The sequence below is a fragment of the Topomyia yanbarensis genome, chromosome 3, assembly GCF_030247195.1.
Source record: "Topomyia yanbarensis strain Yona2022 chromosome 3, ASM3024719v1, whole genome shotgun sequence".
Taxonomy (NCBI): domain Eukaryota; kingdom Metazoa; phylum Arthropoda; class Insecta; order Diptera; family Culicidae; genus Topomyia; species Topomyia yanbarensis.
Genome location: NC_080672.1, coordinates 341,699,055 through 341,724,886, shown reverse-complemented (window position 1 = coordinate 341,724,886; position 25,832 = coordinate 341,699,055). Strand labels below are relative to the sequence as shown.

The 25,832-nt window shown below is 37.9% G+C and overlaps 2 protein-coding genes across 4 annotated transcripts in view; one reads left to right on the top strand and one right to left on the bottom strand.

Annotated features, from left to right (window-relative positions):
• The window catches only part of LOC131688135 (uncharacterized), a 174,073-nt gene extending 170,258 nt beyond the window's left edge, over positions 1-3,815 (top strand). Inside the window, exon 7 of the mRNA XM_058972288.1 lies at positions 3,292-3,815. Coding sequence (XP_058828271.1) covers positions 3,292-3,380 — 89 coding nt within the window. The 3' untranslated portion in view covers positions 3,381-3,815. The remainder of the gene's footprint in view (positions 1-3,291) is intronic.
• The window catches only part of LOC131693700 (glucose transporter type 1), a 704,006-nt gene that overhangs the window by 605,032 nt on the left and 73,142 nt on the right, over positions 1-25,832 (bottom strand). The window lies entirely within an intron of this gene.

The window sequence follows — 25,832 nt, the reverse complement described above, 5'->3', positions numbered from 1 at the left end:
GACTCTTGGTTTGCTCACTAAACTGAATCGATTTGCTCATCTCTGGAATGGACATACTGCACTAAGGCCAGAGGCTCCAGGATCTAGCGCTCAGAATAGAGAAAAAATTATCGATAATCGATTACTTTTCAAGGGGCCAACACAATATCATTTGCTTTCAAGTGATTCCGATTCGGCCTTCTGTTAACGAAGTGAAATGTTTATTGAGAAACAAAACATGACTAGAAGTCAACTTTTTCCAGTTTCTTCACATCAGGAACATTGTACTACTTACGTTCATGTTCAGAATACCACTGTTGTAAGCTTGGTAGTCGCAAAAATACAGAACGATTCTTGGGAAATACTATTTATGACGTTCGAAAGTTTAATTTTATGAGCATATTTTTACCGCGTACAGGGCGCCAACATTTATTTGCCATTAATCCAGTTAGGGCACGTGGTACAAAATTATCTGGTCACCATGTTAAGGACGAGATAGTTAGGTAATGCAGACCCAGGGAAAATCACCCGATGTGAATTTGAGCTGACATAGGTCTTTATTCCATTATCTGTGACTGATGTTGAATACAGTTGTTTACAGTATTTACTAGCTGAAATATTGGGTCTTTAAAACAGCCAGCCCCGTGCTTCAGCAGATTCGGGCAAACCAAACTCGTCTCGGTAACCACGCTGTCGATCTCAACTTCTTTCGTAGGTACTTATACGCGGTACGCCTTCGATAAAGGGTTGTCGCTAATAATGTCATTTGTTTATTTTAGACAGATTGCCAAGGGCGTATCTATGAAATTTCGGTCACAGTCAAATATCGTTGTGTCAGCACATTTTTTTTTCTTTTTTTGACGCGGATGAAAATCACGAAGGGCCCGAATGAGGACCATAAATGCAATTTTAAGCCGAAGAATCGGTTTTATTTCAACATCCGTTTGAATGTAAAGGGAATCTTAGCTATTGAAAGACATTTTTGAACATACCTAAAGAACAGAAACTGAACTAAAAGAATCGGAAAGAAGAATGAAAGAGGGCAGCGTTCAAAGTGAGTGTGATTTGATAAGAAGCTCGTTAGACCATCTACTGTTGCATGTGACTTCAGAATTATATTGCGATTTGTTTGAAATGCCCTACTTCAGTTCTCGTGTGTTTAATTTTACTTTACGTCAATTATCACTTGATTGCCCTGGATTGATGGGTCAGCGGATCAGGCGCGCTGGTTTCATAAATCACTCGACTAGAAGGATTTTCAGTGATCGGAAAGATCGTAGCACCTCGCCCAGTACACTAAGAACCGGTTGCGATGTCAGTTGAAACAGAAGGTCAAGTTCCGCAACGCAATGTAGTAACAAGCAAGGCTACTTTGGATTATCGCTTTGTGGGGATATATTTTTTGATTCCCTGTTTCGCAAGCATTCCGTTTAAATATATTTTGTACGAAGTAAATTAAACCTGATATTTTATCTGTGGCTAGTTGTCCAGTATCCACTCGCACTGAGTGCCTGTCACCGACGACAGTGAGGTGACTCCACCACTTAAAAAAATATATGAGATAGAACCCGCACTCACTGGGCGAGAAGCAGTCACGTTTACCACTCAAATCCCAGCGCTCAATAGTTCAAAAGCGTATACAGGATTTCGATGGCATTTTCGTATATTCAGCAGTTTCATGAAACTTGATAACGTATCTAAATCGGTTATCACCTCAAGTTCCCTTAAGGGAACACTCCCTTAAGGGAACTTGAGACGCACGATTTTTTTGCATTTGCGGAAATTGTCAGCGGAATGGCTTCCCTAAGGACGAGCCTCGTTAAACCTTAACGCGCACGAGACCGGTCCCTGAATTATCGCCAGTTGTGTTTGGGTGAACCCAAGTACCCGTGATCGAAGGGATTTTCGCCACACCGCAAACCTTCCCTCCATCGAGAGCCGAAAGACCGTAAACGTCAGGATCCAGATTCGCCGTCCAGGTCAGCTGCCATCGTTATCACTTTAAGAGTGCCGCCGCTGATCCACACTACCCCGCCATCCCACCGTGTAGCCACCGTCGTATTGACACAATAAAACATAGAAGGTATTTATTTCAAGGGTTTATGAAGTGTAGGTTACCACACGTACGAAATCTCCCCCAGAGCCATAGGCGTACTCCGCTTATCTCATGTATGTGAACTACGTGAATAAGTGGAGCAAAGTTAGGAAAAACTCATATATCTTTGAAACGACAAGAGATAGAAAGTTATGATGTTCCACAAAGTTATAGAGGAATAAATGGACTTTTTGTTTTCACTTGAAAGTTTAGGTGGCGGTAGTGAACTAAGCAATTTAAAGGGAATGCTCCTCTCTGTACCACGCACAGTGGCAGATCTTCGAACGAAAGTCGGACAAAACCTAAAATATTGTCTAATCTGGCTGAAAACCACAAGTTAAGCTAACTGTGAAATGTTGAGTTATTTTTTTATGACAAAGGTCATGAAATAATAGATTTATTTTACCATACAGTGTCATCGAATCTTTCTTATGATTATACCATTTTAATGATAGATTTTCATTTCTGATTACCTAGATCAACAATATCATAAAAAATTTAAGCACACTACTTTAAATCCATTGTATAACGTGTTGGTTTACTTTAGATTTTCTAATTATCTTACGCAAAACACCATTCGCCTCCACACCAGTATAAACAAAATGGAATTACAAAAAAACTATTGTGTCAGTTTTCTTTTGTTAGCGCAAGCTTAAAAAAGTGTAAAATGCTATAAAAACGAATTAATACAGGAGATGTTAAATTCACGCTAGAACACATGACAAACAAGCGCCACGTGATCAAACATATTAACATACAAGCGATCGAGCCCTTCACGAGCAAACCTGATAACAAACTCGTCAATAGTCTAGTTATCGACATATGATTAGGGCTCATAATCCATATGTCAAAATTCACTTTGAGGAGAAATTCTGGAGAAATCGTTATTACCCAAGCACGGCGCATAGCAGTCAACGAAAGAGAAAATTTTACTCTTTTGTTTGCTATCAACGGCTATGCTAGACGAGTTAAACGGTTCATCCGAAATTTTTCCCCAAAGTCAATTTTAACAACATTTCAAGACTAATAGCGTTTTTGTTTTTACCTGGTGCTAAACCGGTGTAGTGCAAAAAATGAGACAGACTGATTACACCCAAGCTTGAATGCACTGCCAAAAACGTAAACGACATAAGACTACAAACTAAGCTTATTAAACAACACCAAATATAATTTGCACATAAATTTATTGTACTTTTTATCCTTCCTATTTCTTACAGATGACATTACGCTGCCATCCTCGCCGGCTCCCTTCAGCGGGGGACATCTTTCGTCGATTGGATGCGGATTGAACCTGGACGGCGAGTGAGCCATTTTCTATTTTGTACCCCTTATTGCAATGTTATAATTAGTGATCCCAGGTAGTGGGCTTGTTAGTAATATATTGTACTATATATTTTATTAATGTCAGTAATATATTACACATTGTCAAAGAAACTATCAAATTAAACGGAAAAAAGTGGGAAAGTAGGAAAATGGCAATGCGTTTAGTTCAGTAACAGTTTTTTGTGTCTGACAACTAGGAGAAAGTAACTTGGTAGCTATGCAATCATAGTTGAAAAACATCGCCACCATCATTACTTATTGCATGACGTGATCTCCAGATTGAGCAGGTTTAGATTCTTAAAGATGATATATTTTTTTTGGGTTGCACAGTAATCGTGAGGTTAGTTGATCAATTGAGTTTTCATTTTTACACCGGTGTATTATAAAAAGAGAGAAACTGATTACACCCAAATTTGAATAAATGTTTCACCGACTACACCAGTGTAGAGTAATGTCAAACACATAAATGTTATAAGATTTTGAATTTTCACAATATCGCTCTCCCCGCAAGACAAGAAACTTTTTGTGAACGCCAATAATACAATCCCTGTATTCTACGCTCAAATCATTCATTTCGTACTTTGCGACACAATTTCAAAATTTGATAGAATTTAATCGAAAAACATATAAAGTGTCGCCCCAAAATTAAAGGCCATTAACTCCAACCGAGTGCTGAGTTGAGAATTCATTAGCATGAAATGAATAAATACTAGATTGAACACAGGATGTTTTAGCTATTCCAGCAATTGCCCGAAAACAAAGACAATAAATAAGCGTGGAAAACGATTATTTTCGCTCGCTAGGGCCATAAAAGCTTTGCTATCCATTCGAGGATCGAGTGCAACCACTTATGGTTGAATTAACGCCTGATTCAACATCGGCCACCGGAAAAGCATTTCATTTTAATTACTCGAATCGATCTATTCATTTGGCGCCGCGGCGAGTTGGAATTGTTTATGCAGTGTTATGGACAGTAATTTGCTCGATGACTATAAAATCTAGTATTCATATAAAACATACTTGTGAAAAACCATGTTTCTCCATCAATAGAGCAAATAATGGGGACGCACAAAATTTCTCGTCAAAGGTATATAGGTAATTATTATTGGAAGTAAAGTATCAGAACAGCAAAAAATTATCGCGCATTAGCACTTGCGTCATTTTCGCTCACATTTACCGTGTGTCGTCAAAATTGAAAGGTATTGGCATCAGAGCCTTCCAGCAACGATAAGCTATTTGATGGAAGTGCTGAGCACTCGGGTAAGGTGGTCTACCTTGGCATCCGACCGAACATTAGACCGGATTAATTTTTAACGATTTGGGATCCATTTTCCGGAAAAAGCCCTTTCTCACGGAACGTTCTCATCTCATGGGTTGGCCTGTATGTCGTCTACAAACATAATGGCGTCTCAGAAGTGACTTTTGTGGTGATACCGTGCCTGTGTGCACGTCTGTGTATGTGTTCAAGTTCGAGCATGTCCCGAAACCATATGTAAGTTGGGTGGAGCTTCAGTTCAGTGCATAAAATGCAGCTCTCGAGCGCCGTCTTTCTGGAGAACATGCACAAAAGTGCTGGTGTTTTCTTATTTGCAACGTGAACATTTCCACTCGGGGAACTTTCCTCTTTATAATTGCCTTTTCTTGTATCGGTCGGTGAAGGCCACAAAACCATTCCGTAGGGTAGGGAGATGGTAGGGAGGCAGAGAGGTGCACATAAAAGTTTTATTTTATGGCACTTGGTTTCTCTCTCGCTCTCTCTATCTGTCCCTAGCGCTCGCTAAGGGCCACCCGTTGACTGCTACTTTCCTCGCGATTTTTTGGCAAAGACTAGCCGAAGACAAATAACAGTGACACCATTAGAGCGACTAATTCGATAACAATGCTCGACACAAAAGCACTATACCCCATTTGGCGGCGATGACGGTTCACTGCGCTTTTCAGTTGACGGAGACGAGCGAGGGGTGGGCTCAATGGGAGCCAAACTGAGATTTTGATTTTAGATAATTTCCTAATTGCGTTTAGGGCCTTGGCAGGATTTTTACGATGGCTGAATAAGAATTAATTCAACTTTGGTGGATTATGACATTTTGCAGATGCTTCGGCGAAACAAGACGGGATTATTTTCAATGGCATCGTGAGATTTGGAACGTTGGTTTTATAGTCCTAATTAATATAGTCTAAACTGTTGATATAATTGTTGTGGTTCGTTACAAGTTTAGATTTAAAATCAGTTTCCATCATTTAATCCAATTGATAAAAGCCAGTAAAATTCACAGTGTATTGTAATGTAGATTTGTACCACGCTATTTAGAGGTATGTGCCATAACCTTCAAGCTATTATTTCCTTGTGCATGGTGTCTAACTCGAGTGTGAAATGATATCGAAAATAATTCAATCCAGTACAATTTCCGTCCACTCATCAAATATCCAAAATTGTAGTAAATATTCTCCAAGCACCCATGTCAAACGTGGTTTGACTGCGTCGAATCAGCAAAATTTATCTGCGCTTCCAGTAAAAAGAGACAGAAATATATTAATTTATCCACCCATTCAGTCCACACTTAACTGACACCCGGAAGAGGACGAACAGGGATACTGTTGTAGAAAAACCCAATTTTCCGGACCCCCGATGAAGCAAATTTCTAGCAAGTGCCAGTGGAAATTCTGTGTGACAATACCACCGTATCGATGCATCAGAAGATGGTTTGCCCAGCGAGTCTCATGTTGGCCAGAGAGCGCATTGTTTCTTCAATAACAAACCCAAACAGCTACACAACACACTCGAGGTGATTTATCTCCAACAACTTGCGCTGCATAAATCCACCGGCAGGCCGACACACACACAAACACACATGCTGTACATTCTGTTCAGTACTTCGTAAATATAGTTGTGTACATGGCGTGGAAGGGACCATGATGTGCCACAAAGTGAAATCTATGACTTTGCTGGATGTCTGGATACTTCTAGCAGACTGGATCAGCGCTACTAAATTCAGTGTTGGGTAACGGGCTAGGGTTGTTCTACACCCAAATTTAATCCGAAAATTTCAAATTTGCGCTCCAGTATACGAGATTCAATCCTTCCGAAGACCGCGCGTCTCCATCAGCTTTTCCGACATCCCTAGCTAACACTCGAATCGGCCTCGCTTATCTCACGCTTGCTTGCTTCTACTGACGCCCACACACACAAACACACACCCGAAAACGGCATCACGCATCACGTATCGATGAATTTATGGGCCCACAAGAGCACACATTTAACAATATATTTTTATTATACTCACAACTGACGCACAACGGTGGAGCATATAATGTACCTGCTTGCCTGCGTCCCCAGGGATTTCACCGACCGACCAGTAGCACCAGTTCGTTCGAGTGGCTGAACGGCCCTAGCCTAGATATCGCACGAACCGAAACACTCTAAACTATCCCATATCCGCTGCAACGGATACTTGTTCGTGTGGTTTCCCTGATGCCGGTGGTGGAGTTGCCAGCGACGAACCTCGAGCTGCCGTGTTTGTGACAATATGTCACTTTGGTTTCCAAATTCATCAGATTTAAATTTAATGTCCCCTCCGGCAAAATGTGACATTCTCGGTTCGCTGAACATCGCTGTGTTCGTTTGCTGCTAACTCACCCGGTACCTCTGCACGTATTGTACATGCTTCCTGGAATTGGTGCTTCAGTATTAGATGGAAGGAAGTATCGGATGAAATTTAATATTGTGTGAAGGATATTTCTGCTCAGGATAGATGAGTAATAAAATTCCATACGTCTTTCCTAATCGTGGACGAATGCTGATAATAAATATTTGAAAATTGTATTGCGCGTTGCCGATGATAATGGCGGATTGCATTTCATCATGTTTTTACTGAATAATTAGTTGCTTAGGAAATAGTACTTAAAAATAATTATTTCTAAAAACCAATACATTATTTGTAAAATTACTTCTTAAAAATCTTCATAATCTCCCTGAACTTCACTATATACACTCGAACGGAGGTCTTAGTAAAAGGCACTTAGCACTTAACACAGGTTTTCTACAATTTAATTCCTATAGTGGAATTAAATTGTGGAAAACCTTTGTTAAGGGGTTACAATTTTTTTTTATTTTCGCAAAAATCGAAAAAAATTGCTTTATCTGAAAGTACAAGAGAATGTTTTCTCAAATTTTGATAGAAATTTGAGCAATAGATCGAAAGTTACAGCGCTTTGAAGAGCGAGACGTCTACAATCTACATTCGGTAGCTTAGCAGAGTCGTGGATCTTTAATATAATAATATTGTTGGGAAAGACGACGACTGACTTTTTGATGACCCTTGTGAACCGATTGTTGACTGCTCATTCTTAGTTCTTCACCTATCTTCGATTGGAGGGTTTCACACACGGAGCAAAAAAAACACTATCACTTTTCCTTACTCAAAAAAGCACATTTAATTTAGACATTAACTATAATTTATTCTTAGCACTAATGTACAATGGTGAAGTTGATATGATATAAAGGTCCCTTGGGACATCCATATTCGGCCGTGATCAGTCTTCTTATTTGGTCGATCCAACGATAGGTCGATGGTTAGCCATCCCTTTCGCGACTATAAAACGACTATAAACCTCTTTTATAAGGCCATTCAAAAATTACATCACACAAACTTCAACTCGAGTATTTCCACAGAGGGCCGCCTTGGGGAGATCTGATTTTTGCAGCATTTGTTGAGCTTTTCTTGCGCTTCAATTTGTGTGCCAAGTGGTTTGTCCGTTTAAAAATTATCTGCATTGGAAAAAGAGCTATTTTCAATCAAAGACATAACTATTTCCACACATACTAGAGATAGCAAGTTTCTGTCTTCGTTAAATTAATGCAGTTTAACAGTTCAAACAATGTTCTAGAACATTTATATAATGGAAAAAAGTCTAGAAGAAAAGTTATGATGAAAAGCTGTTTTTTAAGGGGCTTATCACAAATAATGCCCCATATCTCAAAAAGCTTAAAAGATAGAGAATTGAAGCCTTCAGGTAAAATATTTGTAACGAGTTTCTCTACTATTTTGCTGAAGTAAGCATTTGTCTATCTGAATTATCGAAGAAAATAAATTTCGTAACTCACTATAAGAGGGATTAATCATTAATCCGATAAAACAGAAAGAAGGGAAGTCCTATTCCAAGAAACTTTCTCAAAGACATCACATTGCTAAAGTTAGTAGTTTTGACGCAATCTAAAAAACCCCTTTTTTGCTCTTTGGGACGACTTGTAATTTCATTATTTCAAGCCGTATCTCCGGAACCTCGAAAGAGTTCCAATCCAAATAGGTAGCGGTGGATTGACGCTTGCTCTAATAAAACGAAAACACGATTTGTGTTTTTAATCAAACCCCTAGTCCTGCGTGATGTTCCGTCTGAAAAGGGGTAATTGTTCCGAATTGCGGCTTTTTCGAAAAGAGGGTTAATTTCTTTTGGAAATGGTTCTAAATAGCCTATTTTATAACAAGCAATGAAAAAAATTTGGGAGGAAAGCTTTAAAGTAGTTTAAACTGGAAAAATAAGTTGTTCCCACTTACCTTACTAACAATGGCATTACTCATGAGATAGTGACGTTAAGGGGGAAGGTATTGTGATGCGGCTTTGCCGCATAGTCGAGTCCAAGGATTCGAAGCGGCGCAAAGCCGCTGAGAAACCGACGGACGAGGTGGTTTTGATCTTGCTATCGAAGGGTGCAATCAAACCTGTAATCCACACGTTTGCCCGGTATACTCAAACATAGGGGCTATCCCTAGTTTAAGTCCGACTGAGCGGCAGCGAAGTCGGACAGCACTTGAATGAAGCGATGTGGCGTAGCCACATTCGGCACTTACATTTTGTTTTTGTAAATGAATACTATCCTGTTACTAAATAAAACATTGTTAATGCCTAATGTGGCTACGCCACATCGCTTTTTGTCATGCTGTCCGACTTCGCTGCCGCTCAGTCGGACTTAAACTAGGGATAGCCCCTATGTTTGAGTATACCGGGCAAACGAGTGGATTACAGGTTTGATTGCACCCTTCGATAGCAAGATCAAAACCACCTCGTCCGTCGGTTTCTCAGCGACTTTGCGCCGCTTCGAAACCTTGGACTCGACTATGCGGCAAAGCCGCATCACGCGACCTTCGCCCTTAACGTCACTTTCTCATGAGCAATGCCGTTGTTAGTAAGGTAAGTGGCAACAACTTATTTTTCCAGTTTAAACTACTTTAAAGCTTTCCCCCCGAATTTTTTTCATTGCTTGTTACAAAATAGGCCATTTAGAACCATTTCCAAAATAAATTAACCCTCTTTTCGAAAAAGCCGCGATTCGGAACAATTACCTGAAAAGGAGTTCATTTTAAGCTGATGAAAACTCGTCGCTGTTGTGCTATCTTATGACAAGCGCCATTTAGCACATTTCGAGAAAAACGATTTTTAAAGTTTGAGATTGAACATCTTGAAACTTATAAATGAGTAAAGCCATGTCAAGTGATCCTCGAATTTTTCGCAAAATCACCGATTTTCATGAGGTATATTTTATTGTATAGGGATTATGGTGAATAGCTTTTGGTATAAATATTTCGTTAAAACTCCCTTTTTTCTTTGAGATATTAACCCTTAAACTTTCTTGTATAAGAAAATTGTAAATTTTATATCTCAAAAACTACTGAAGATAATTGAATGAATTTTTGTACACTTATGGAATGATATTAACACTATCTCACAAAAATATATCTATTGTATAATTGAGTAAATAACGGTACTTTGCATCTATTTAAAAATTTCAATTGCATTTTTTCTTGTGTTCTTCACGCTAAAAATTTTCAGGAAGCATGTCAAATTACGCAGCAATCCTTCACCTTCAATAATCTGTATTGAGAATTTTTCATTTTTGTTCCTATCCAAAGTTATGGATGATTTTGTAACGGTGTGTTCCTTCAACGCATGGCCCACTTTGATGCAGCCCGCGAACACTTACATATTGGCAACGCCGTACGTCGCCACGTCCTAATGCGCATCGCTTTGAAAAAGTGTATCTCATGTTCAAAATTGCCATCTCTGATATTAGAGTAAAAAGACAAGCTTTTCTTTACGGATTATTGAGAGTAAATGCTTTTCGAGTGATTTGCATACTTTTTAGCGTTATTATATTTTTTGCGAGTTATTGAGCAGTGGACATGTTTGAACCTGCATGGACACGATTTTTTGCAAAGTGACATATTTCACCACTTTTTTGTTAGTTGATTCTGTCTGAGTGGTAGCACGGTATGTTTGCTCGCATTATTGTTTATAATGTCGTTTTCGATTGAGAACCTAGACACTAACCCGGGTTAGTTGCTTCAAACAAACGTTTTTAATGGAACTGAGTTGGGTTCTCGCAAAACAGCGGTGGTGTGAGCGAACCCGAAATATTTTTCAGGTTGGAACCCAACTCGGTTTTCAGTTCAGTGACCATTCATAAATTACGTAACTCAAAAATTGCCCAAAATTGACTCTGCCTCCCCCATGTAACAAATTGTCACAAATTTCTCCACTCCCCCTCTCATATTACGCAACAAATTCCTAGAAATTTTTTTCTTCTTCGGTGAAAACATGTTACGTAACGATCTAGCTAACTCCCCCCTATGTCACAACATGTCACAACTTGTTGTACCCCCTCCCCCTAAAAGCGTTACGTAATTCATGAATGGTCCCTCAGTGGCGCATAACCTAGGTTCGAAACTGGCATCAAACAAACGCTTTAACAGCAGTTACGTCTGAAACCGAGTTAGTTTGCCTCAAGCAAAAACGATATAAGTAAGATCATTCAGTAAACAAAAACATGTGAAGTAAAATACTGTTGTCATAAGTTGTTCCACTTTCTTGTATAATATTGTAGACAAATAATGAATTTGAATAAAACATAGACGTACTTTGACTTACAAAAGTGTCTTTGAAGATAGCAATAACATAAACTCATTACATAAGTTAAGTTTCGGTTATTTGCGATACAGTTTAATTGTAACGATAAATTATAATAAGAAAGTATTTATTAAACTACTATGATTTTTGTAGTGCACTTCGGTCAAAAAAATATAAAATGATCTCAAAATATCCGGAAAACATTCATCTTCGTTAATCCCTATAGAAAAGTTTGTTCTTTTGCAGCAATCGAGAGATGTAGCTTCTGTTAGTCATGCTATGCACACTTCCAACGCGATGCGCATTAGAACGTCGCGACGTACGGCGTTGCCAATATGTAAGTGTTCGCGGGTTGCATCAAAGTGGGCCATGCGTTGAAGGAACACACCGTTACAAAATCATCCATAACTTTGGATAGGAACAAAAATGAAAAATTCTCAATACAGATTTTTGAAGGTGAAGGATTGCTGCGTAATTTGACATGCTTCCTGAAAATTTTTAGCGTGAAGAACACAAGAAAAAATGCAATTGAAATTTTTAAATAGATGCAAAGTACCGTTATTTACTCAATTATACAATAGATATATTTTTGTGAGATAGTGTTAATATCATTCTATAAGTGTACAAAAATTCATTCAATTATCTTCAGCAGTTTTTGAGATATAAAATTTACAATTTTCTTATACAAGAAAGTTTAAGGGTTAATATCTCAAAGAAAAAAGGGAGTTTTAACAAAATATTTATACCAAAAGCTATTCACCATAATCCCTATACAATAAAATATACCTCATGAAAATCGGTGATTTTGCGAAAAATTCGAGGATCACTTGACATGGCTTTACTCAAATGGTATAAACAATCCAAAGAAGACAATTGATGCTTCTATCTATTCTGCATTAATCTCTCAAATATTACGAAGATCGGTTGACTATGTTGCGAGTTTTTACTATGAATGTAAACAAAAGTCGCACGCACACGTGTCATAGGCGTGTATTGATGACAAAATTTGTATGGCGTGTCATAATCGTGCATGGAAAATTTTCCATAGAAAAAAATCATAAATTTTTAACTTTTATCCATATCTTTGCGTTCATATGATCTAGAAACAATCGGTGAAATCCATTTTGAAGGAAATGAGTCAGGGAATCTAGAAAAAAATTGTTATTTTTGGTTACAGTGTTGCCAAATATACTTTATTTTCAGTTTAAACCTAAAACTGTGTTTTTCTCACAACTCGTGTAATTTTCTTTTGAAAATATTTATGCCATTGTGTTCCTCAGACATTTTCACATACAAAAACATCTAAAACTTCAATATAAATTGAGCAAATCCTTAGAAACAGTGATTTGAAGCAAAAAGCTCACAATTTCTTATCATCTTTCTCGCTATATCTAAGTAACCAAGTAGAATTTCAAAATTCTGAAAACGCCACTTTGAGGAGATTTTTCAAACCAGTAATGTGGCATATTTAACTCAGTTTACCCCAAAATGGCGTTTGTCATAAGATAGCACAACAGCGACGAACTAGTGAAATCGAAACACTTGGTTTGGCTGAACAAGCTAATGCAAGACGCATTGTGCTATTTTTCTGCTTAGTGGAGAAAATTTAGATAAAAATTATTATTCATCACTACGGAGAAGATTGTTTAAAACCACATTTGCGCGGAAGTGGCCCAAAACGTATAACTAAATTAGGTATGGAATTTGCGTTTCGACTTTGTCTCATCAGAATCTGACACTAACTTACTGACAGTACTAAGCTTGCGCCGGATTAACGCTAGCTAACCAGTGACACAGGCCCGTGCGCAAGGGAAGGGTTTTAGGGGTTCAAACCCCTCCCATGAGAGTTTGGATTTACTTTTAAAAATTTATTAACTTCCTGTTCAGGGATGAAATTATATAGTGAGCCGTGTCATTTGAGTTCGGTCACTCTTGAAACCAGTCGTTGAAAAAACCAAGGAAGAAACCCCACGAAGGTGGCTGGAAAGGGATGTAAGTTATGTTGGTCGGCATCCCTGGGCTGGTTCACATTTCGGCTTGTTTCGATATTAGCACTAGTTGTAAGTAGATCAGCTACACAGCAAAGGTCGGTCAGCGGGCTAGCAACTCACGAAAATGGTTATCGGTATCGGTAGAAATACCGCCGCCGAGAAAGTCTCAGCAGCAGCTATCAAATGAATAGGAACGAGTAGCACCAAGAAGGATAAGAAACCCTGGGAAGGTGGTTGTAAAGAGATGTAAATCATTATGGTCGACACCTCCGGATCGGTTCGTGTCTCAACAGGTGACGATATTTGCAGCAGACCTGAGCAGGTCAGATATACCGAGAAGGTTGGACAGCAAGCAAGAAAAAGCATCATTGAAAAAAACATGAACGATTAACACAAAATAAAAAGATGATCGCTATTTCGTGAACGATTCACGAAAACCGTGACGGTTTCTAAAATTATGACTACTAGACCTCGTATCCATGAAACTATCTGTGTTTCTACAAAACTAGTTCGCTCCGACTATATACATGACGTTACACTTAAATGTTTGGTTGGGTTACTGTTGTTCGCTGGATATGTTTAGTTTTTGTTATGAGTCTTGTTCATAATTTGGGAATACACAGTCGATTTTGATGATTTCAGGATTCTTATGTCAGAGTAGCGGGATCTATGTTAATGATTTCAGGATCTTAGTCTTAGTCACAATTTTCGTAATTTCTATTCACTTTATCGTGCTATTTCAGTCACGAGTAAAGTGATTCATGTTCATAATCTCAGGATCCTAGTCACGATTTTGAATATTTCAATCACGAGTAATGTGATTTATGTCCATGATTGCAGGGACTTTGTTTTCATATTTTCTGTTCATGTTGTGATATTTGAGTAACGAGTAGGGATTCTGTTTATTTATTTTCATGATTTCAGGATCTTAGTGACGATTTAAGATTTTTTTTGTCACGAGTTGTGTGATTTATGTTTATGATTACAGGGCTCAGTCACGAATTTTGTAATTTCTGTTCATCTTACCCTAATATCTTATTCTAAATCTTACTTTCGAATTTGACACGTGAAGTAATGTGACATGATTTCAGTTTCATCGTGGTATTCGTAATTTCTCTTCGTCTTATTGCGATCTGGTATTTTTTGGTTACAATCGGTTTTTTACTCGGAGTAACGTGACAAGGTGAATTGGACCATAAAAGTGTTCGCGGGATCTTATTCTGTAAACTATATTACGAACACGATTTGAGGCGCTCAGCACAGTTTTCGTTTCTATCCAGACATCACACTGAACCGCATCGAACGAATAACGATAATGGTCCCAATATTTTTTATATCTACAGCTCGTACCTATTTTTGGTGGCTGACATCTGGATATTTTATGAAAAAGTGCACAGAACAAGAATGATTCCACGACTACTACTCCACATTTTGAGAAATGAGCTCACATAAAAAATTCATTACCATGTTCCATGAAATTGTATATGATTAGGGTTCTCTTCACGCAAACTAGATCGTGAATCATGTACTATAAATCACGAACCAGTTCATGAATACATGAATAATATGTTATGAACTTGGGAACTGTTTCACGAGCACGGATATTGGATCGTGACTAATATATTAGGAATCATGAACCTGTTTACGATTACATGAATAATGTTTGATGGCTTCGTGAACTATTTCACAAACACGAATGGTAACTTGTGACTACTATACTAGATAAAATGAACCAGTTCACGACATGAATAACATTTTATAATTTTGTGATTTTTTTTACGGGTACGCATGGTCAGTCGTGACTATTATACTAAAAATCATGAACGGGTACATGAATAATATTTCATGATTTTGGGAACTATTTCAGGAGCACGAATGGTAAGTTGTGTTTAATATATAATCATTAATTAGTTCACGAGGATCGAATGGATTCATGAATAAAATTCCGAGAATCGTGAAATAGAGCACGAGAAAATATCCACAATGTTTTGATTTTGCGAACTATCTATGAATAACATCATGAGTCAACTGAGAGTAATGATCATAAAGTTGTGAACTAGTTCACGTACAGAAAATAGTTTTGGTAATGACAAGGAAACCGAGATTGATTTTCACAACACAAAAACTAATATTTCCACTAATAAAAGCGTTATGAGGGCGTTACTGAAGCGAATTGTTCTAGAATTCATGCTACTCTATGCAAGATTTTAGGAACAATGTTTTTCAGTGTAACAGTGGCCCGGATGGATGAGGATGGCAAGGTACAAGAGGTTTAAGTTTAGTCAGTAAAATTAACTACTTCAAACCAATCCGACACTACCACCAACCAATTCCATTCCTTCTTGATAATAGACATTTACCCAATTTGTTGAGCTGAGTCGATTGGTACACAATACTCGGCCTTCCAGGTCTCATAAAAATCTTCAAAGTTTAACCTTTCTTTTATGAGACACGTCGATGAATCAAAACCCTCCCCGTGAGCCCGTTTTTTGCGCACGGGCCTGCAGTGACATGTGAAATTCTCATATAAACCGGTATCACCTTACTATCTAAATTACGCAAAAATTAAGAACATTTTTTCTAAATTGTGAGGATTCAAGATTCTGACTGACTGATCTACAGTGAAATATTCTACTTGTAAATTTTACTGTTTAACGTTCCGACAGTCGCGCTAGTGCACTGAGTGCACGCTGCTCTGAAAATCTAGCGAAATTGTGTTAGGGCACCAGCGCACAGTGATCGGAAACGCCAAAAACGTGAGGCCAAACCATTGAATATATTCACAGGGTGTCTTTGGGAGAATTGTTCGTATGAAAATTCCCCACAATCTGATAACAATTGAAATTGGACATGGCTTACTGTGATCGAACAAAAAAAAATAACTTTTTATACTGACGTAGAAAGTTGGTGTCATCCACAAAGTTTTAGAAATACTCATAGTGAAGAATTTTGTTGAAGAACTTGAGCTTGTAGGACTAAAGGTTATCGATTTATAGGGCGTTTTCTATGGCAACCCCCTTAAATCTAGTTTTTTTAAATAAAATTTTTTCATTGACTTTCGTGCAAACTATGTTCAAGACAAATGTGTAGATATCAAAACTACATCATATTGTCGAAGACTGTATGTAAAAATACTCATTCGTTTCAAAGTTATTGAAATTTTTTACATTTTTTTACGCCAACTTCAACTACGTAGAAGAAAGAAAGGTGCGAACCAAAATGCACGAACAAGCAATTTTTTATCTGTCTAAGCTATGCACAATAAAGCTAAGAAGGTTTGGTGCGTGGCGCTCTAGAACACTATGAATAGGGTAAGCTTTCTTTATAATGTTTTTTACCATTTCCATTTTTGTATATAAGCAAAAAAAAAATGTTTGTTTGCCCCAATTTTTGAAATTATTGATTTGATATTTAATAACAAGTATTATTTTCACTTATACCTGAATATTTCAGATTGTATAAACGTGGGAGCAAAAATGTGAAGTTTTTAACACCATTGGAGATCCCAAACTAATATATACTCAAATACACGGTGTATTTATTAGAACAATTTTATGCAAAAAAATTCAGCATCTCTGAAACTTCGGAATATGAAAGAATGGGCTTTCCCCTTTCATTTGAAACTAAGATCAAAATAATCCGTCGGGGGGTCCAGAGCAACTTTTTTTTTGAAGTTTTTTTCGTAACAATATAAGTTTTACTACTGGAGATAGTTCATATTTCTGTCCCTAGATGGTGCTTTATATATTCAAACAACACTAAAAGTGAGCATTGTATAGAAAATTTAATTGTCTACAAGTTTGTTGACCACTAAAAATTGATCTGAAATCATCCGGAAAAGTTGTTTAAGATTTTAACAAAGTTATATCTAAGATAGTTTCACACGAGGCCTAGTGGTTTGGAAATATGTTTTCTCGCACTTATTATATTACAAAAAAAAAATTGGGTTTAGTGGCATAAAAATATTAGACGGGATTCATTACGTTGACAATTCTAATTGAACTTCTGAAAATTAGGATGTTTGACAGAGTCAGAAAACTATTTGTGCTTTTGGTTTGTAATCTTTCCCGATAGGTTCGAAAGGACTACCATTCATCGGAAGGTATTGCTTGCTTACAAGGGTTTGCTTACATTTATGTTTTGTTACGCTGGTGTTTTAGAAAGGACCATACATCGTATAATTTAGGTTATGATCGCTTAAGTCAGCTATTATAATTCCGTTCAAGACGAAATGTTGGGACACACCGTTTCTAGTTTAACGCAAACCACAGCAGTAACTGTCCAAATTAGTGGTTAGTGTGAAATGATTTATTCAAATTTTCTCCGCAAAGCATATTGTGGCAGTTGGATTTTACTATCAATTATGCGAGATATCGTTACTAAATTGATCCTAGATTATGCGATATGTATTACTTTTGAAAACAAAATATGATTTGAGTACAACAATAACCTTATATACATAAAAATCCTAGAATATATCCCAAAAAAAAAAATTATCTTGATCCAAAAACTCAAAGTTTTTTGTTCACTGTTTGTCACATTGAGTTAATTTTGAAAACGGATAATCAGCGTTTTGAACCAAGCGTTGCAATGAAATCCGCGAAATATTGCAATGGTGCGTTAAAAGTTTCATTGAGTTTGTTCAAATATAAAGGTTGAAGTTCAGGACAAGTCAATTTTATACGAAGATGCTAACAGAGTAGGAGATTCATGTAAGAATAGTTATCAGTCATCCCTGAGAACAATCGAAAAAATGAAAAAGATGGCATACATAATTAAAAAGGCTGTTTCTGCGGGAGGAATCACTTACCATCATGAAAAAGAATATTAATATCATACTAGTTTGGCCAACACTTATCTAAAACTTCTCATCCCAAAAATATGAATGGTGCCCTGTATCAGGGAATTATAATTTTCAGCTAAAAGATGACTTTCCAAGCTCTCAAATTCCGCTGAATTCATTATTGAACTAAACACAACTATTTGGCAAATAAAAAAAGTGCTTGTGAATTAACAAACCACTAGGTCTTCTGTGAAACTAACTTAGACTTAGAATTCGTTAAAATATTAAACTACTTTTCGGGATAATTTCAAATCGGTTTTTAGTTGGTAACAAAGTTGTAGACAATTAAATAATCTATCAGATTCTCACTTTTAGTGTTGTTCGAATGTCTAAAACACCATCTAGGGGCAGAAATATGAACTAGTTCCATTGTAAAATCTATGTTCTCACGAAAAAAAAACTTCAAAAAAAAAGTTGCTCTAGACCCCCCGACGGATTATTTTGATTTTGGTTTCAAATGAAAGGGAAAAGCTCATTCTTTCATATCTTGAAGTTTCAGAGATGCTGAATTTTTTGCATAAAGTTGTTAAAAAAAGACACCGTGAAATAGACATGTTTAACGAAACACGCAGCAATTCAGCGATATTTATTGCCTAAAAACGCTCTTTTGTGCACTCGTGCGTAGCATCCTGGAGTACGGCGTGCTTGTGTGGGCGCCTTATCATGCTGTGCAAATCAATCGCGTCGAACGAATTCAGCGTCACTTTGTTCGATACGCTCTGCGACTACTTCCATGGGATGATCCTGTTCGACTACCGCCGTATGAACAACGATGCAACCTTCTACGTTTACCGACGCTTGCAAGTCGGAGGATAATGCTGCAACGGCTCTTTGTGTTTGATCTTCTCGGAAACAATGTTGATAGCTTAGAGTTGCTGAGCCAGGTTCGCATCAACGTACCACCTAAACCTACCAGACGAACTGATTTCTTTGGGACTCCTATGTATCGTACACTTTTTGCTCAGAACAATCCGTTCAATGTGTGCTGTCGTAATTTTAATGATGTAGCTAACCTGTATGATTTCAACATAACCAAGACTACTTTTAAACTTAGAATTAGTAATAATTAAGGAACTGTCTGTACGAATACTTCGAAGACCAGTACTAATAAATAAATAAATAAATAATGAATTTAATGCTTACAAAAGGATGTCATACCATTAATTACTAAATTTCACGGAAAAAATTTTTTTTTGCTGATTTTTGTATGGCAAAAGTAAAAAAAACATGATAAAGTAAGCTTACCCTATTCATAGGGTTGTAGAGTGCCACGCACCAAACCTTCTTAGCTTTATTGTGCATAGTTTAAACAGTGAAAAAAGTGCCTGTACGTGCATTTTGGTTTGCACCTTTCTTTCTTCTACGTAGTTGAAACTGGTGTAAAAAAATGTAAAAATCTTCAATAACTTTGAAACGAATGACTATTTTTACATACAGTCTTCGACAATATGATGTAGTTTTGATACCTACACATTTGTCTTGAACGTAGTTTGCACGAAAAGTTACAATGAAAAAAGTTATATTAAAAAACTAGATTTGAGGGGGTTGCCATAGAAAACGCCTTATAAATTGATAACCTTTTATCCTACAAACTCAAGTTCTTCAACAAAATTCTTCATTATGAGCATATCCAAAACTTTGTCGAAAACACCAACTTTCTACCTCATCAGCATAAGTTCTTTTTTTTTTGTTCGATTATAGTAAGCCATGCCTAATTTCAATTGTAACCAGATTGTGGGAAATACTCGACATTGTTTAATTTTCATGATTTTCAACCCCACTAGGTGGTTATTAATATACTAAATAATTTTAAAAAAAATCGTCAGATGCTCATAAAAACCGATTCTGATGTAGTAGACACTGTTGAAAAAGAATATTTCGCAGTGATATACGTACGAAATATTCTTTGTATATAAACAATTTGCCATTCACGGGACGGCAGTTGACAGTAAGAACTGTCATACGGAACGTGCTATAAAAAGCTCTGAGATGTCATCTGACAGAACGTCATGTGACAAAAGCTTCAAGTGGGTAACTTGAGCTTTTGCATATGGACGCCGCGCATGGATGTGTTGTTTACTATAGGCAGAGGGTATGACAGGGTATGGCAGTCAATAAGGGACTGTGATAAACAGTGCATGAAATATCAATCGATATCGAACTATGTTAGCATTATATAACTTGACGAACAAGAATCAAATAAAGTTATCTCAAACCTACCTACAGAAATACTTCGTGTTTTCTTACGGTATTATCAACAGGTTATGGGCCCAGTAGTTAACTGGAACTAGCCACCTGGACTATTGTAAAATAGTTGTTTTGGAAGATACACGTTTCGGGTAGAAACGGCCGGCGAGAACCATCGTTCCAGCGTAGCAGCGGCATCCAGCGACGACCAGCGTTTCGGGCAGAAACGGCATCCGGCGAGGACCAGCGTTTCGGGTAGAAACGGCCAGCGAGAACCATCGTTTCGGACAGAAGCGACATCCGGCGAGGACCAGCGTTTCGGGAAGAAACGGCATCCAGCGAGCACCAGCGTTTCGGGAGCAAGCAGAGGATGGCGACCCAGCAGCAAGCTGGAGGATCTGCCGAGAGGATGGCAACCCAGCAGCAAGCTGGAGGATCTGCCGAGAGGGTTACTCTCGAGGACAGAAGAGGTGGTGGCTACGAGAGGGGAACTCTCGAGCGCACCGTGCCGACGACGGCATACTTCGGTAGCGTCAACCGCGAATCGATATTCGACGGTTCGGAGTTGCGGTTCCCAGCCTGGAAATGGCGAATGGAACATCATCTTATAAAGATGAAACTCCAGCACACGTTGCTACGAACGCCCGAAGAAGAGGACTTCTACGAACCAGTAGTAGGTGCCTCGGAAGAGCTAGAAACAGCCAGGAAGGCTAAGCTCAGAAAACGGCTTGATGACGACGTCGAAGCATTGGACGAGATTGTCATGATGGTCAACAATGATGTTTTGAATAAACTCATTGGGCTCAACTATGCGAAAGAAGCCATGGATACTCTGGTCAGAACGTACCAAAAGGGCGGTACAGCCGCTATGGTTAATATGCGGGACCGGTTGTATACCATCAAACAAAGACATCACGACAAATTGTCCATGATTTTTGATGAGTACGATCTGATTATTCGCGAGCTAGATCGTATGGGTTCAAAAATGACAGCATCGGAAAAAGTTCATGCTCTACTAATCTCCATGCCAGACAAGTACCGACACGTCAAAGGCGCTCTGATGGTACTGACGAATGAAGAACTGTGTGCCAAGCCGATCATGGAGATCAAACGAATGTTTTTTGATGCTGAAGCTGGGGAAGAGAAGCAAGCAGAAATAAAAAACGTTGCGCTGTCTTCAAAGTACAAGCCAAGGAGAGAGGTAACCCGATGCTTCGGTTGCAACGAAACTGGGCATTTTAAAATTAAATGCCCACTAATGAAAAAGTTTAACGCGAAGGAGAAAGATAAGTTCAAGAAGCAGCAAAAGATGGAGCCTAAAAAGAGCTTTGCAATGATGACCAAAGCGGATCGTGGTAGGAGAGTCAGATTCGTAATTGACTCAGGAGCAAGCGACCATATGGTTAATGACGAGAAGCTGCTAGAAGATGTCCAAGAATTAGAGAAGCCAATCACCATTTCGACGGCGAAAGCGGGCCAGAATTTACGGGCAACAAAAGTTGGAAAAATGCGATTAAAGAGTGTTGTGGGTAACAATACAATAAAAGAATTGAAATTGTACAACGTTCTTTTTACTCCGGGTCTTGAAGAAAATCTCCTTTCGGTTAGAAGGGTTAGCAAAAATGGTAAAAGGGTTACTTTTACGGATGAAGAGGTTATCTTTGAATTTGAAGATGAAGTAATTGCTTCAGGAATCTTCGTTGATGGTTTATTCCACCTTGATCTATTTCGGGAAGAAAAGTCGGCGGAAGATGGAACAAACTTAGCATTGTTCGGAAAGAAGGTGAGTTTGGAAACATGGCATAAAAGACTTGGCCATATCAGTGATACGAGTTTGGAGAAACTAATTAAGAAGGGAATGGTTGAGGGTATCAATCTAACTTCTGGAAATATTAGTGAAACAAATGTATGTGATGGTTGTATGGCGGGGAAGCAGGCTGCATCCAAATTTAAACAATTGCAGCTGCCAAGATCAAAACGACCACTGGAACTCATACATTCGGACGTTTGTGGAAGCATGGAGCAGGAAACCTATGATGGCTATCGTTACTTTGTAACCTTTATAGATGATTATACGCACTTTCTCGTGGTTTACCTCATGAAACAGAAATCGGAGGTTTTCGAGAAATTTAAAGAATTCGAAGCAATGGCGACAGCATTCTTCGAAAGACGTATTTCAATGCTAAGGTGTGATAATGGAGGGGAATATACAAGTAACGAATTTCAAGCTCATTGCAAAAGAAATGGTGTTAGAATGACGTTCACTGTTCCATACACACCGCAGCAAAATGGTGTAAGTGAACGTATGAACAGATCTTTAATGGAAAAGGTCAGAACTTTGCTTTACGAAAGTGGATTAGCGAAAGATATGTGGGGAGAAGCATTATATGCAGCAACATATCTAATCAATAGATCTCCAACAAGTGGGATAGAAGAGGACAAAACTCCGTATGAAAAATGGTTCAAAAAGCGACCAAACTTGAATCATTTAAGAGTTTTTGGGTGTAAAGCATTTAAACAAATACCTAAAGAGAGGCGTCAGAAATTAGATTTCAAAACAAAACCTTTGATATTTGTGGGGTACGCAAATAATGGTTTTAGATTATGGAACAAGGATACGCGTTCAATAGAAATTGGCAGAAATGTAGTATTCAATGAATCTACCAGAGCCAATCAAGATATTGACCACACAAACATGGATTTCGTAGAATCATCTGGTCAAGATTTAATTAGATGTACACGCTTAAACCAAGGAGAACAGAACGAAGACGAGGATGATGCTATCCTTCCTTCTGATGAAGAACAGCATGAAGAATGCACACTCATCGAAACAGAGCAAGATAATCTAGATTCACTTGAAGAATCAGTTGGCGAAACTGACTATGAAAGTACAAATGAAAATCCAACAGACGAAAGAGAGGACGTCGATGATGGTCAATCATTGCGTCGAAGCAAGAGGGAGAGAAAGATACCGGGTTGGTATTCCGATTATACAGCAAAAACAGCAATGATTTTCAACGAAGAGATTCCGCAAACTATTGAGGAATTGAGGAAAGTTTCTGATTGGCAAGAATGGAAGCATGCTATTCAAGAAGAGTTTGATGCATTACATCAAAATGGCACTTGGACAGTGGTTAACTGTTTGCCAAAAGGAGTTAAACCAATTAACTCAAAATGGGTTTTCTCAATGAAAGAAGATGGAAGATATAAAGCACGATTAGTGGCAAAAGGGTGTTCACAGCGTCCTGGATTCGATTACTGTGAAACATTTGCACCAGTCGCCAAACTAGAGAGTGTTCGGTTAGCACTAGCCCTTGCTAACGAGCGTAAATTGTTAGTACATCAAATGGATGTCAAAACTGCATTTCTACATGGGAAGTTAGAAGAAGAAATATATATGAAACTTCCACCAAACGTAAATGGGCAAAGACAAACTGTTCGTCTACACAAATGTTTGTATGGATTGAAACAGGCAAGCAGATCTTGGAATAAACATTTTGATGATGCAATGAAAACACTAGGTTTTGTCCCTCTCAAAAATGACAACTGCATCTATAAGTCAAAATCTAGAGGCATCATAGTAATACTATATGTAGACGACATTTTACTACTTGCCAAAAACATCGAAGCAATTACGTGGATTAAAAAGAAACTTGGAAGGTTATTCCAAATGAAAGACATGTTAGAGATTAAGCACTTCCTGGGAATGGAGATAAATCGTGATTTGGAAAGCCAGACTATTGAAATTTCTCAAACAATATACGTGGAGAAACTTCTTAGTAGATTTGGGATGGCTGATTGTAAACCAGTGGGGACACCATTGGATATCAACACGAAATGGTCAAAATCTGAGGCAAAAATCACTGAAGAGCCATACAGAGAACTGCTGGGATGCCTACAATATCTTTCACTAACTTCTAGACCTGATATTTGCTCTGCGGTAAACACCCTAAGCAAATATGCTAACTGCGCCACCGATTGGCACTGGTCAGGATTAAAACGAATATTGCGATATTTGAGGGGAACGAGCAACACAAAAATAATTTATTCATCAAATAGCGAATATCCAGCTTTAGTAGGATTTGCCGATGCAGATTTTGCAAATGATCCTGATGATAGGAAATCAGTTTCAGGATACGCATTTCTACTATACGGTAATCTTATTTCGTGGTCAACGAAACGACAACCGACTGTAAGCTTATCAACAAGTGAAGCAGAACTGATAGCACTTTGCGCTGCTACGAAAGAAGGAGTGTGGTTAACACAACTTCTCAATGAATTGGATGTAAACATAACACCATTCATCATAATGGAAGATAGCATCCCATGTATCAACATAGCACAGGAGCCAAGATCACATCAACGGATGAAACACTTGGATATCAAATACCTTTTCATCCGGGATCTCATCAAAAATGGTAAAGTAAAACTACAGTTCATCCCAAGTGTCGATCAACCTGCAGATGCCTTCACTAAGGGGTTACCTAAAAATATACACAGAAAGTTATTCGGTGTATTGAATGTGCAAATTGTGGGGAAGTGTTGAAAAAGAATATTTCGCAGTGATATACGTACGAAATATTCTTTGTATATAAACAATTTGCCATTCACGGGACGGCAGTTGACAGTAAGAACTGTCATACGGAACGTGCTATAAAAAGCTCTGAGATGTCATCTGACAGAACGTCATGTGACAAAAGCTTCAAGTGGGTAACTTGAGCTTTTGCATATGGACGCCGCGCATGGATGTGTTGTTTACTATAGGCAGAGGGTATGACAGGGTATGGCAGTCAATAAGGGACTGTGATAAACAGTGCATGAAATATCAATCGATATCGAACTATGTTAGCATTATATAACTTGACGAACAAGAATCAAATAAAGTTATCTCAAACCTACCTACAGAAATACTTCGTGTTTTCTTACGGTATTATCAACAGACACAAGAAGAAAACGCCATTTTTCATTATTTTCCTCCCATTTTACGAAAAACAAAATGCGAACTAAGCACTCTGAAATTATTTTATTTTGTAGAACAGTGTTATTTTTTATGAATAGCATAAAATGTCAAAAGGTTATCTAGCAAAAATTTAAATAACTCCTATTTCACTAGCCGTAGCTATACGCTTTCTTCAGCAAAAATACGCCCCCATATTTGGCTCAACTACTTGTAGTTTTTGCTATACTTTTAAAATTTTGTAGATACCCAGTTTTGAAGAAAAACTAATGAAAATCACCAAAAATTACAATTTTTACTAAGTTTTCAACGTTCTGTCGCTCTTATAATCCACAATATGTACATACTAACTAACCAAACTTCTCCATTTGGATCTTCAGAAAAATAAAAAAATGCTAAAACAAATCTAAGACAGTTCAGGAGCACTTCAACAAGCATAAATTTGAAACTTTACCCAAAATCGACCCATTTTTCGAAAAATCAAAATTCGTCACCAGCAGGGAGCGTTTTAACAAATTCACTCCGAAGAAGAAGTGGTCCTGATACCCTAACCTT